We start from the raw sequence: 11224 nt of genomic DNA on the forward strand, positions 1-11224 counted from the left end.
CTGATGCTGCTTGGCCTGCTGTGTTCATCCAGCTCTACACCTTGTTATCTCAGATTCTCCAGCATCTGCAGTTCCTACTATCTCTGAAACAAGTTGTTTTACTCAATATGCTTTCTTCCCCCTTGCTCAGAGATTTGGGAAAGATAATTATTTTTCTCAGCTCTGCTACCTTAGCAATGCATAAACCCTACATCAAAACCTCAGTCCCCATTAGGTTACTTTACCCACTGTGTTTAAAACAATTAGAAATTTTGTTTGGGCAATGACTTCTGATCAGTATTTTTCCATCAGCTGTATTACTGGTTACTTTGCAGCAGACATGGTGGAAATTCGCTGGTGGCAGTGTTAAGTACTAGGACTCCTAGTAACTCTCTAGAAACAAGCAGGTGAAACTAGGGGAATGTGTTCTGCCAGCTTGCATTAAATTCCAGCAACAGCATAGTATAGCCACACAACAGTTTATTCTGCACAGCTCCTTATAAAACAGTAAATACTTCCTTGCTCTGGAATAACAATATCTCTGTAGACAGTGCTTTTTAATTCATTTCAAACAACTGTATTTGTGCAGAAGTGCTCGTGTATCGGACATATGAAGTATTAAATTAGCTCCATTCTATCTCAGCAGAGTTGGACGTACCTGACCATAGTGTCTCACATGGAAATTGAGGAGGAGATTGGAAGCATCTCAGGTTATTCACCGAGAGCCACCAACAATAAAAACTATGCAGCCAACGGTTCCCTCCAGCCCGGCCCAGACTCTAGCTTTTTATGGATACCCGTCTATTGGCAATGAAATCAAGGATGATAGTTTTACAGTTTCTTACCTGTTATCTGACAGAATTTCCGTGGTGACCTTCTTGCCTGTGAACTTATGTTTGTTTCCCATTTTAAAGCCAAGTGCCTTCCTGAGGCGGCGGAGTCTGCGCGAACAGTAACCCCTACAGCCAAGCACAGAGAAACAGTTAGTGAAGACACAGCCAGCCCTCCAGCATAAATCCATAAATGATACAGGAGCTGCTGCCAAATAACCTACCACAACACTAATGCAGATGTGCATACACAACAATGGAGAATAACCACAACACCTCCAGGGGTAGAAGAGGGGCCAATAACTGATCCACCATTAACTCACAGCATAGAACAAAGTCACACAGCCCATCCAGTCTGTGTCAGGTTTTTGACAACTATTCAATCCCCACTCTCATACATATTTACACGGGTTTTTGACTCCAGCCAATTTCCCCACATTTCAAAAGTTAGCTGTAGGGAAGAAAAACAGTTTTATGACTGGATTGTTGAAATACAATGGTATATCCCAATTAATAGATGACACATCATCATTGCCCTCAACACCTCCAAAAATTAACAGCCTCAAGGTTAAAGCACATTGAATGAGACCGGGCTGTACGTGGCTAAATACAGAGAATTGTATGCACATGTACACAAAGGCAAAAAATATGCCTATCCACGAGAGGATTGGTGGTAAAAGTTTGCAAGTGATGAAGGTAAAGCATGGTGTAAGCCAAAAGCCCAAGTAGATTAATGGAGGAAGCAGGGGCTTTTCAAACGAAGTGAGGAAAGCTGAGAAAGCCTTTGGTCTTCAGCATAAAGAAAATCTTTGCTCAATTCTAGTTTAAAAATAGCATTTAGGTTCAACTCAGAAGGTACTCAAAATGTTTATCTGCTCAGACCAATCAGCCTCTCAAATCAATTCCACCAGTCAGATCATGGTTGATCTGTGCCTCAACTGCATTTATCTGTCTTTGGTCATATACCTTCATAACTTAATCAGGTTTTGGCCATGAGATTTCCATTTACAGGGAGAAATCAACGATCATCCTAAAACATAAAAGGATTGTGAAAGAGTAGCACAAAGTATGAAAATACTTTGGCTGAATAGCTTCTTTCTGTATTGTAGGGATTCTACCATTCTATGCAAATAAAGATCACTGGTTCTAAGTGTTGGCACTTCCCACGATACCTCCTAAGTTTGAGTGTGTCTTTGGGCTGCTTATCAAACAAAGTGAATTAGCAAGATCCTAAATTTCTGCAATTTAATTGGCTTTGGAAAGAGGGAGATGCATATTGGTTTAAGTGGGAAGACACTGACCTGTAATGTATGGTCAGTTCCCATCTCAATATGTAATTTCAGAAAAGGGAACAGAGGGAGAACCCTTCATTGGAGAAGGATATACACACTTCACACTGAGTAACTTTGTCTATCTACATACATCGGTGGAGAATGTGCTCCATAGTTCTTTGTCACAAAATCTAGCTATTCAAGTAGTAAAAGTATATGAATCAGGCTACTCTGTAAACTCACCACCACACACAAACAAAAATACAGTTGGGCGATTTGGGGGAAGAGGGCATAAACATCATGGTATTGTTCTATACCATTTGCACTGTGGGAAACTGTGGCTGACATTCCCTTACATGATAGATCCCTGGTGTGCCAATGTGTCATATAGATATAACTGGTCACACAACATAATGCCAACTTCTATATCCTGCAGATACCTCTATACTGTTTGCAAACAGCAAACATCAGAGTATCATAACCCACCCACCTGTATCTTTGGTAGTCTTCATGTCGCAAACCATGTTGTTGCTGAGAGTCCTTAATGATCTGCAGGACTGGAATCCAGACATTGAGGAAAATAAGATGTGAATAACAAGTGTTAGCTGCTTCACTCAAAAGCAGCAAAACGCTGAAAGTAATCGATATAAATTAATGAATGGTGCCAAGGAATGTATGCCAGGAAAGTTTTTTCTTGAAATCATATTTGACCTGGTCTTGCTGCGGCATTTGTACAAGGGCTACAATTGAGGGAGAGAGGCCACTTTCCAACCACCCCCAAGTCCCTGCCAATGGTCAACCTCTCTGCACTCCCTCCATGGTTTACCCACCCTCTGTCACACCATCTGGTTCCACTTTTGCCATCCCCTTCACCCGACCCACCGGGATACTCTAACTCTCCCTTTCCCCACCGGGTCGCCCCTTCGCCACTTCCTCACCAGGTCCCCCCCTCCTGCCGCTTCCCCAATTGGGGGTGGGGGGGGAAGAATACCCCCTTCATCCTTTTCCCCATCGGCTCACCCCCACCTCCACTTCCACCTCCACCTCTTTCTCTCCTCACCGGCTCACCCTTTCTCCTCCTCCTAGCACCCCCTGTCCCTCTGCCCCCGGGGCCTCCAACCCACTCTGGGCACTGACACGTAATCCTTGTTCCAGGGACAGCTCTCCCCTGGGGCTTCTCCGGGCCCCGAATCAGGACGGAAATCAGCGGTTCTCACGGCGCGACCCGGCACAGCAGCGAGCTCAACAAAGGATACTTTCCAGGCTCAGAGTGGCTCCCAGTTCCACCGCTGGGTTATCCTTCTCATCGCCCACATCCTCCCTCGTTGTCGCCATGTTCACTGGCATGACGGGACGCCGGAGGACCGGCCAGTGCGCGGCACGCCGGTACTCTGGAGGGCTGGCGGGCCACGCGGCACGCCGGGATTCTGGAGGAATCATCGCCTTGCCCTGGAATTTCAAGATGTCAGTGATGAAGCTTCTGGCTGTTGCTATGACAACAGGAGAGGAAAAAAAAACCTAAGGATAGAGAAGTGAATGTGTTTCAGAGCTTTTTTTCGACTTTTATGAGCAGAAGAAAATGGTGTGTGTGAAAAGGATGTCCTAAAGCAGCAGAGCTAACAAGGTGTAGAGCTGGATGAACACAGCAGGCCAAGCAGCATCAGAGGAGCAGGAAAGCTGACGTTTCGGGCCTAGACCCTTCTTCAGAAATTCCTAAAGCAGCAGCCAATTTACGCACAGCAAGATCCCATAAATTCACACTGTGACAATGACCACCAGATTGTGAGTGATTTTGATTGAGGGTTACATATTGGGCCCAGGATATTACCACTGGAACAGACGAGGACAAGGGGAGATTTGCTGCAGTTTTAGTCTCTCTTTGATTGAGTGAATGGGGAATGACAGTATCCCCTATTACTATTTTAAAATTATTTCCAAAAAGTGAGATGAGAGATTACAGCTAATATTTTCACATTGTAGGATTTTCCTACCTTTTCATTCGTTTTCCCTCCTCTTAATTTTCACACCGTTAAGTTATGAGCATTTTCTTTTTCAGCACAGGAGTTATGCCAGAACAAACAGCAGAATTCACAACACTATTAAAACTTTAGTGATGCAGTGAAGGAGAGATTGGCAATAGGACAGCCATAGGTATTAATGTAATATTTTAGAAGAACCGTAAAGCCTAGTAAATTAATAGACTTAAGCACACAGAAAAAATCGTTTTTCAGAAATGAGTGGCTATTGTGTGCTGTGTCTGGAAAGTTGCTAGCATATGAAATGATGTGGAGGTGCCGGTGTTGGACTGGGGTGGACAAGGTCAGAAATTATATGACACCAGGTTATATTCTGACAGGTTTATTTGAAAACACAAGCTTTCGAGCCTCTGTCCTTCTTCAGACATCTGTCGTAACTGTAGGAATAGATTCGTATATGTGTGGTGAAGACAATTTGAAAATTTGCTCAATGGTTTGAAGACAAAATATTGGCTAATGTGGGATACAGCAACTCATTTTCTGCTTGGGGACCTTGCAGCCTGTTGACTCAATATCGAGTTCGATAATTTTAGGGCCTGAGCCCCTTCTTCCATATCTTTACCCTAACCCCACACACCAGGCCTTGTCATCACGCAGGCTGCTACCCATTGTCAGCTACTAATGGTCCCCATTAGCTGCTATTGATTCTCCCAGGCTGACTTTTACCCATTCCTTTGTCCAACAATTGTTTTCTGTCTTTCTGGGCTCCATCCCCTCCACCCCCTCCACCCCCATCCTGCCTTCAGCATATACCAACTTTTCCTAGCTACGATCAGTTCTGAAGAAGGGTCAGTAGACCTGAAATGTTAACTCTGCCTACTCTCCACAGATGCTGCCAGACCTGCTGAGTTCCTCTAGCAATTTCTGTTTTTGTGGGATTTTTTTATGTTGGGGAGAAACATATAAAATGTTGTTGGGAGAGACAGTGCTTTTGGCGAGAAGGATTGAAACTGAAACAGCTTTATGTGAGAGAGGAGGCAGACAGAAACTACAAAATTATAGGCCAGTGAGCCTGACATTTGTCGTAGAAAATTTGCTAGAATCCATTGTTAAGGCAGATACTTAGAAAATCATAATGTGATCAGGCAGAGATAAAATGGCTTTGTGAGAGGAAAATTGTGCTTCACTAATATTTTTAAAGCTCTTTGAGGATGCAACAAAAATGGTTTAATAAAAGGGAACCAGTACATGTGGTGGAGATGGGTTTTCACTGTTATTTGAATATGTGCTACACAACTAAGAACTTAAGGGTCAGTTAAATGAGTGGGAAAAAAATTGGCAAATGGAGCATAATGTGAGGAAATGTGCACTTGTCCACTTTAGCATGAAGAATAAGAAAGTCATGGAGTCATATAGCGCAGAAACGGACCCTTCAGTCCAACTCGTCTGCACCGACCAGGCATCCCAATCTGACCTACTCCCATTTGCCAGAATTTGGCCCATACTCTAAACCCTTCCTTTTCATATACCCATCCAGATGCCTTTTAAATGTTGTAATTTTTACCAGCCTCCACCACTTCCTCTGGCAGCTCTTTCCATACGCACACCAGCCTTTGTGTGAAAATGTTGCCCCTCAGGTCCTTTTTAAATCATTCCTTTCTCACTTTAAATCTATGCCCTCTCGTTTTGGACTCCCCATCCTGGGAAAATACGTTGGCTATTCACGCTGTCCATACCCCTTATGATTTTATAAACCTCTAAAAGATCACCCCTCAGTCTCTGACACTCCAGGAAAAAAAGCCCCAGCCTATTCAGCCTCTCCCTGTAGCTCAAACCCTCCAATCCCAGCAACATCCTTGTAAATCTTTTCTGCACCATCTTACGTTTAACAACATCCTTCCAAAAAAAAGGTGACTAGAATTGTACGTAGTATTCTTAAAGTGGTCTCACCAGTGTCCTGTACAGCCACAACATAACATCGCAACTCCTGTACGCAAAGTTATGACCAATGAAGGCAAGCGTACTAAACACTTTCTTCACCACCCTGTCTATCTGCAACTCCACTTTCAAGGACCATGCACCTGCAGTTTTAGGCCTCTTTATTTAGCAACACTCCCCAGGGCCCAACTATTAACTGTATAAGTCCTGCCCTCATTTGCCTTAAACATTTCATATTTATCTAAAACTCCATCTGCCACTCCTCGGCCCATTGACCAATCTGATCAAGATCCCTGTTGTACTCAGATAATCTTCTTCACTGTCCACTACACCAGCTATTTTGGTGTCAATGGAAAACGCTTGCAGAACTTGACAGTCTAGAGACGTCTGGGTGTCCTGGTAATTGAATCATGAAGATTTGGTATGCAGGTATAGCAAGTGATAAGGAAGACAAATAGGAGTGTTGTTTATTGCAACAGGAATAGAACGTAGGGTCAGGGTAGATGCAGAGATGCATTCCCTTTGTGGGAGAGTCTAGGAGCAGAGGGCATAATCTCAGAGTATAGGGTTGCCCATTTAACACAAATGAAGAGGAATGTCTTCTGTCAGAGGGCAGTGAATCTGTGGAATTCTTTACTGCAGAGGGCAATAGACGCTAGGTTTTTAAGTGGAGCAAACATTTGCTATCCAGCACCTATGGGACTCGTTTTATTTCTTTTTTTGTCTGAAGAAGGGTCCAGACCCGAAACGTCAGCTTTCCTGCTCCTCTGATGCTGCTTGGCCTGCTGTGTTCATCCAGCTCTACACCTTGTTACCTCCTATGGGACTAGGAGTGTGCCACATGATCAGATATTCTGATTGATCGAGAGATCCACATAATCAGTGTAACAACACACAGTAAGTAATAGAAACGTGATGCAGGGGGTATACACATCACTGTTATACTTTATTTACAGCATAAATCACTTAAATAATAAAGGTACTTTGCCTTAAATAAAACTTACTGGCAGAGAGCCTTCTCACTCACAGCCTCACCTGACTACTTGGACATCACGATAATACAGTAAACTTTCCTAGGGGTGGTACAGTGGCTCAGTGATTAGCACTGCTGCCTCACAGCGCCAGGGACTTGAGTTTGATTCCACCCTTGGGCGACTGTCTGTGTGGAGTTTGCACATTCTCCCCGTGTCTGCGTGGGTTTCTTCCGTGTGCTCCGGTTTCCTTCCACAGTCCAAAGATGTGCAGGCTAGGTGGATTGGCTGTGCTAAATTGCCCAAAGTGTTCAGGGACATGTAGATTAGGTGGATTATAGGGGGATGGGTCTGGGTGGGATGCTCTGAGGATCGGTGTGGACTTGTTGGGCCGAAGGGCCTGTTTCCACACTGTAGGGATTCTATGATTCCTGTAATTTAGGTATATAATTTTTGCCAGTTTATCGAGTGTGCCAGTTCATAAGGTGCCGGTTAAAACAAAGATTGCTGTATATTCAAGCTGAGATTTTCAGTCTGTAAGGCAATCAAGGGTTACTGAGAAAAGGCAGGGAAGTGGAATTGAGGATTACCAGATTAGCCATGATCCCACTGAATGCTTCTGTTCCTGCAACTTATGGTCTCAAAGGGAAATTTCACTGCAGTTTGGCAATTGGCGAGACCTCACCTGGAGTACTGTGTAAAATTTGGGGCTTTTCATTTGAAAAAGGTTCTAGTGGCACTAGCAGCATTTCAGAGAAAGTTTACCCAGCTCATTGCTGAGGTGAAAGCTTATCTTCTGAAAAAAGTTAAACAGATGAAGCCTGTACACATTGTAGTTTAGAAGAATGAGAGGTGACCATATTGAAACAATTAAGCTCCTGAAGGGACTTGCCAATGGATACTGGGATGATGTTTTCTTTTCTAGCAGATGCTAAACTAGGGGACCTGGTTAAGATTAAGATGTCTCTGTTTTAAGATGGAGATGAAGCAAAATGATTGCTTTCAGAGGATGATTAGTTTTTTTCTTTGTTCATGGGATGTCAGCATTGCTGGCCAGGCAGCATTTATCACAGGTTTCCCTCTCTAAAGGGAATTCGTGAGACGGATGGGTTTTTGTGACAATGCTTACAGGAATGATGTTAGGTTAACCTTTCTTTTATTGAATTCACCCTATTGTGGTGAGATTTAAGCCTTCGTCCTTGGAACTACAGCCTGGGGATTTTGGACATTGCCTCTCGGCCACTGCCCCACACATCCCAATAGTTTGTTGTGTCGTCTTCTCCAGAAAGCAGGGGATATTCATGGTTGATAGACAAAGGAATCAAAGCTATTGGGGTAGGCAGGAAAATGAAGTTTAGGCCACAATCTTATTGAATGGCAAACCAGACTCGAGGGGCTGAATGGTCTACTGCTGCTATGACATTCGATATTCCTAAGGAGGTTATTCAGCCCATGAAGCCTGGACAGGCTCTCTGCAAGAATCTTTTGTCGCTGTCATGCATCCTTGACTCCGTCCACTCTCGCCTTGTGGCCCTGTTTCCCAATGAATAAACAACAGACGCTGATTAAAGACTGAGTCCTGTGAGAATGCGAACACACCAGCTTCGAAATCAAGTGAAAGCTAACCAAGTGAGACGGTGTGGCACCAAGCTGCTTCTCAAGACTGAGCACAAGTATCTGCCTGCCAGCTGTAAAACCAGTGACTCAAGGCTTTGTGACTCAGACTGTTGCTAACACAATATTCATTTATTGACAATGAAGCGTGAAAGAGAGAGGTGATCATATGAAGGATAAATTGAAATGTTGATCTTTTCTTGAAAGTGTAAGAGGAGGATATAAGGCTTGCTCTTATGGGCCCTAATCAATGCACTCACAAGCTGTGCTCCTGGAATATAATGTGTTAAATACAGCTCTCTACTGGGGCAATGTTTGCCAGCTCACCACTGTGACTTATAGAGCCTTCATTTAAAAGGTCCGCAAAATGTTTCAGGCCGTTCCACATACCCGATATTGGAGAGGCCATGGGTTATGATTTGGGGTGGTGTCAAAACTATAAACTATCAAAATATAACTACTTGTTAAAACTCTAACCCCTATTAAACCCCTACACCACACACACAGACATAGACAAACAAAAAAATTCCTGTTATGGATGGAGGGGAAAAGACTGGGAGAGCACATTTCAATAGCACCAGTTCACAGGGTTCAAAAAGATGTTGTTTTTGCTTCCCAAGACCTTCTCTTCTTTGATCCTGGTTTTTTTGCCTCATTATAGGAGACAGAGGGCATTGGCATATTAATTACAATAAGGAATAGTAACAGGAGTAGGCCATTTGGTCCCTCAAGCTTCTTCCGCCATTCGCTAGGATCTTGACTGATGCAACATTCCTCACATCCACTTTCCTGCCCTTTCCCCATTACCGCTAATTCCCGTAGTGATCAAGAATATATCTATCTCAGCCTTAAAGATACACAGGGACTCTGTCCCCACAGCTATCTGTGTGTGGCAAGGAGTTCCAAAGACTCACAACTCTCTGAGAGAAAAAAAATTCCTCCTCATCTCAGTCTTAAATTGGTGCCCCTTTATTCTGAGATGATGCTGTCCTAGTCTCACCAATAAGGGGAAACATCTTCTCGTTATTTACCCTGTCAAGCCCCTTAAGAATCCTATATCTCCTAAACTCCAGTGAGTAGAATCCCAACCTGTTTAGTCTTTGGTCATAAGACAATCCCTCCATACTGAGCATCATCCAAGTAAACCTTCTCTGAATTGCCTCTAATGAAATGATATTTTTCCCTAACAAAACGGGACCAAAACTGCTCACAGTACGCCAGCTGTGATCTCACCAGCACCTTGTACAGTTGCAGTCAAGAGAGGCGATGGCCAAGTGGTATTATCGGGGGACTGTTAATCTAGAGACCCAGGTAACGTTCAGGGGTCAGGGTTCAAATCCTGCCATGGCAGATGGAGGAATTTGAGTTCAATGAAAAAAACTGGAATTAAGAGTCTATTGATGACCATAAATTCATTGCTGATTGTTGGGGAAAAAACCCTTCTGGTTCAGTAATGGCCTTCAGCGAAGGAACCTGCCATCCTTATCAGGACTGGCCTACATGTGACTGCAGAGCCATAGCAATGCGATTGACTCTTAACTGCCCTTTGGGCAATTAGGGATGGTGCAATAAATGCTGCCTAGCCAGTGAGACCACATGGTGTGAGTGACTTTTAAAAAAAGTAAGACTTCCCTACTCTTAAACTCCAACCCCCTTGAAATAAAGGACAACATTCCAATAGCCTTCCTGATTACCTGTGTGCTAGCTTTCTGCATTTCATGTATAAGTACGCCCAAATCCCTCTGTGTTTTAGTGGTTGTCCATGCTTTGGACACTTCGACCAATGTATTTATTAAAAATATTTTACCCAAGTGCTCTTGTGGATAAGTCGGAGAAAAGGACACAGAATTTGATTTGTGGTTCAACTCAATTTTATTAACAAAATATTCTTTATTAAAAACACCACGTGAGCATTTCCCAAATTTCCACAATATTTACTGTCTAACTAACTCTGTCCATCTGAGAAAGGATGTTGAGAAAGGATGCAATGATCCATGTGTTTGAGTTAGGCCATTGGAATCTCCTTCCTCTCCGACATAGGGCTGGTTCTCTTCCACGAAAGTGGTCTCACAGAGATCAAGGTATATCTCTCTCTCTCTCTCTCTCTTTCGAGGTGGTCAGAGCTCTGCTGCTGGGCCAGGTCGAGACTTCTCTGAGGGGATGGTGTCCCTGTGTGTGGTTTTACCCTCTTGCCCAGACCTTCCAGAATGTTCTGGGGCTTTGGCCAATGGGGTCATGAGCTGTTTTCGAGTCATCTAGTGGGGTCGCACCAACATCCTTCCTTGTTGCCATGGTGGGAGGTGTAAAGTGCACATACTCAGGCAGTCAAGATGCAAAAATGTCTGATCGACTCTGCTCTAATACTCAACCCTCAGGCTGCTTGTAACTGGTTCACCTTGAACGTTTGTAACCTCTTTGACCTTAGTTCCACTATCTGTAGCCATAGCTGCTGGTCGCTGGTTAATTTAGTTTGGATATTTTCTGTCAGGCCAGATTTTTCCGGCTGTGGGTCAATTTTGAATACAAACTAAAAGAACTGTGAGTGCTGTAAATCACAAACAAAAAACAGAAGTTGTGGAAAAGTTCATCAGCTTTTAGGTCCAGTGATCCTTCCTCAGAACCTGTTTTTTCCATTTTTCAATTGT

At 43.6% G+C, this 11224-nt stretch overlaps 1 protein-coding gene across 1 annotated transcript in view; it reads right to left on the reverse strand.

Annotated features, from left to right (window-relative positions):
* Window positions 1–3505, reverse strand: part of srp68 (signal recognition particle 68) — a 42935-nt gene extending 39430 nt beyond the window's left edge. Inside the window, exons 1-3 of the mRNA XM_048611141.1 lie at window positions 3337–3505; window positions 2571–2637; window positions 825–938 (exon numbers count right to left, since the gene is read on the reverse strand). Of these exons, the coding sequence (XP_048467098.1) occupies window positions 825–938; window positions 2571–2637; window positions 3337–3427 (272 nt within the window). The 5' untranslated portion in view covers window positions 3428–3505. The remainder of the gene's footprint in view (window positions 1–824; window positions 939–2570; window positions 2638–3336) is intronic.
* Window positions 3506–11224: the final 7719 nt, after the last annotated feature.

Source organism: Rhincodon typus, chromosome 23, assembly GCF_021869965.1.
Source record: "Rhincodon typus isolate 14 chromosome 23, sRhiTyp1.1, whole genome shotgun sequence".
Classification (NCBI taxonomy): Eukaryota; Metazoa; Chordata; class Chondrichthyes; order Orectolobiformes; family Rhincodontidae; genus Rhincodon; species Rhincodon typus.